Raw genomic sequence first — 3409 nt, forward strand, 5'->3', positions numbered from 1 at the left:
CCTGGGTCCCTAAGGGAGCCCTCCCAGCGTCCTCATGTCCCTAAGTGAGCCCTCCCAGCGCCCTGGGTCCCTAAGGGAGCCCTCCCAGCGCCCTGTGTCCCTAAGGGAGCCCTCCCAGCGCCCTGTGTCCCTAAGGGAGCCCTCCCAGCATCCTCATGTCCCTAAGTGAGCCCTCCCAGCGCCCTGGGTCCCTAAGGGAGCCCTCCCAGCACCCTGTGTCCCTAAGCGAGCCCTCCCAGCATCCTCATGTCCCTAAGTGAGCCCTCCCAGCGCCCTGTGTCCCTAAGTGAGCCCTCACCAGTGTCCTCATGTCCCTAAGTGAGTCCTCCAAGGGCCCTCCCAACGCCCTCCCAGTGCCCCCCCAGCACCCTCCCAGTGCCCTATGTCCCTAAATGAGCCCTCCCCATGCCCTCATGACCCTAAGTGAACCCTCCCAGCATCCTCATGTCCCTAAGTGAGCCCTCCAAGGGCCCTCCCAGCGCCCTCCCAGTGCCCTATGTCCCTAAATGAGTCCTCCCCATGCCCTCATGACCCTAAGTGAACCCTCCCAGTTCCCTAGTGTCTGCATGTGTGCTCTCTCAGTGCTCCTGGGGTCTCTCCTGCTGGGCATACATGGTAGGGTGCTGGGAAAGCCCTGGCCTTTGCAGATGGTAGCTACGCTCCTATATTTTGTGGCTGCCAGACTGAATGTATTCACTCCAGGGCAATTAGAACCCAGGGTCTGGGTTGGCATCAACACCTGTGTCCTCACTGCAAGGCACAATCTTACCCAGGAGCCCAGAAGACACAAAGGAACCCCGCTCCCGCAGCCAAGCTCTTACCTGTCCTGACTCCTCTCGGTCACCCGACTCACGGTGGGGGAGTGTGTGATTCGGGCTTGCACCCTCTGCTGGCCTGAAACAAGAGACACTTCATTCTCTGAGTCCTGCCCTGCACCTGTCGCGTCATCCTGCCTCTTAGAACCTGGCAGCTTCTCTTCTGACCTCTGACCTTCCTCCTGTTCAAGCAAATCGATAAGGCCATTTGTGGCATCTGAATCCACTGTGTCGTCCTCCACAAGTTCCAGAGAGCCCAGCTCGGGGGCCCGCGGTTCCTCCGAGAGCGCCCCCTCCAACTTCCACTCGTGACCTGTGGCGTCAGAGTCCTCGGCCTTGCTGCACTCCAGAGAGGAGTCCTCAGCAGTGACCAGGGATGGTGTGAGGCCCGCAGACCACACCTGCATGTCAGACATCTCCAGCATGGTGTCATGCTCCGTGGCCGCCAAGGGGATGGCATCTAGGACAGCCACCTCGTTCCAGTACTGGTCTGCACGTAGCGGAGAGGAAAGCGCACAGCCCAGGGAGGCAGGGGACAGCAGCTCGTCCTGCAGTGAGGAGTAACCTGGATGGGCAGACAGAGGGCAACATGCTCTAGCAGCAATTCCGGTCCCACGCGCTCACGTGCAGGTCCACGCACACGCACACGCACACGTACACGCAGGCGCGGCCACAAAGGTGCATGCATATTTGGGGTAGAGTGGGGGGTTTCCAAGCTCCAAGCCCAATGCTCAGGCCTTGTGGCTGCTGCCTGGGTATCCAGGCAAGAGAAGCAAGGCTCTGAATTGGGTGGGGGCAGCCAGGGCATGAGGCAGAGAAGATGGAGCTCCCTGCTGGATGGCAGAGACAGGACTATTTCTTATCCAGTTCAGAGCACTAGATAAAGAAGCCTTTATCCAAAGGACTTGTGCTCCAATCTCTCACTGATCCCATGAAAGCTCCACTTCTCCACAGCTGGGTAGAAATAGACGTTGCACCTTGCACAAAACTTCATTTTAGCTCAGTTCTTAGGTTCTCAGTTAGGGATGTACCTTAAAGGGAAGGAAAGTCCACCCAGAACCAGGGGTAGTAACCAGGCTGCCCTTGAGGAGCCTACTGGGGTACACCAAACACCCAGAGAAATCTGTGCAGCGGTCAGTGGGAAACAGCCTTCTGGTGTGGCCAGGTGTCACTTTCCTCAAGTTGCCTGCTGGTTCCAGAAACTCTGAATGATCTAAAGTGCCACAGGGGAGGACTCTTACGGCTCAAAAGGGGCAAGGTCAGAAGGCACCATGAGACACCAGGTCCACCCGCCCCAAAGCCCTGCAGCCATGAGCCCTGAGCTATTTGTCCCAGATGCAGGTCAGCCCTGACCTGGTGGGAAGGGAGCCAGCTTGCTCAGGCTCTGAGTGCACGGCTGATAGTTGCCACGGCCTGCCCATCTGCTGTTCCCTGCGCCTGGCTGGGACGGGGATCCCTGATTGTGTTCTGGTTGGCTTTGGCACTGGCTCTCTGATGTTCAGAAGTGACTGTGACACTGAGTGAGTGGCATGCACGCACGTGGGCATTTGTGGGGATGTCAGCGTTCCATCTGGAGCTTCTCAGCCCTCCTCTGGCTGGGAGCGGGGACCTCTGCTACAGGAGAAAGAGGTCTCTGATGTCCCATTCAGAACAGTTGCTTCTGTGGGTGGGAGAAGGGACGAGGAGGCAAGACTCTCCAATGGGCTTGGCCTGTCTGGGGAACCAGGAAGCAAGTACGTGCTTACAGCAGCTGGAGAGCCCGCAGAGCTGAAGGGGGACCCTGGGGAACTTCCTGACATCCTGAGATGTCCAGACACCCTGAGAGTTCAAACCTAGTCCAAATGCTCTATTCTGCCATTCAGACTCCCCACTCCCCACTCACATCCAACTGTCCCTGAGCTGTGTCTTGATTCCAGCCAGGCAGCCTCTCTTCTTGCCCTCTCACCCTCTGCTCAGGGCCTCCGCTCCTGCTCACCTGCTCCCCTTCTTTTACATCACTAGCTCCATTTATTCTCGTCCACTCACTGTACAACCAAAATACAGATGTGATTACATGCCAGGCACTGTGCTAGGGGAATGGGGGTGACAAATCTCAAACACACGCACACACGCTCACACACACACACAAATACACACATACACCCACTCACACACAAATACACACACACAAATACACATCCACTCACACACACATACACACAAATACACCCCGTATTCACACCCACCCACACACACACAAATACACCCACCCACAAATACACACACCCACTCATAATCACCCACTCACACACTCTCACACACACACACTCATACACACACAAATACACACATACACCCACTCACACAAATACACACACAAATACACATCCACTCACACACGCACACACTCATACCGATATTCACACCCCCCACACACAAATACACACATCCACTCACAATCACCCACTCTCACACACACTCTCACACCCCCCACACTCACACACATACACACACATGCACATACACCCATTCACACAAATACACACAAATACACAACCACTCACACATGCACACACTCATACCCATATTCACACCCCCCACACAAATACACCCAC

General features: G+C 56.2%; 1 protein-coding gene across 6 annotated transcripts in view; it reads right to left on the reverse strand.

The window, feature by feature from the left end:
- ANK1 (ankyrin 1) overlaps positions 1-3409 on the reverse strand; it is a 116488-nt gene that overhangs the window by 19501 nt on the left and 93578 nt on the right. For 4 of the 6 annotated variants that reach the window (XM_037733460.1, XM_017514549.2, XM_017514547.2 and 1 more), the window contains one exon: positions 822-1380. In XM_037733460.1, coding sequence (XP_037589388.1) covers positions 822-1380 — 559 coding nt within the window. The remainder of the gene's footprint in view (positions 1-821; positions 1381-3409) is intronic. The other 2 variants (XM_037733462.1, XM_037733461.1) reach the window with 1 other exon arrangement.

This window comes from Cebus imitator, unplaced genomic scaffold (genome assembly GCF_001604975.1).
Source record: "Cebus imitator isolate Cc_AM_T3 unplaced genomic scaffold, Cebus_imitator-1.0 Scaffold526, whole genome shotgun sequence".
NCBI classification, from domain to species: Eukaryota; Metazoa; Chordata; class Mammalia; order Primates; family Cebidae; genus Cebus; species Cebus imitator.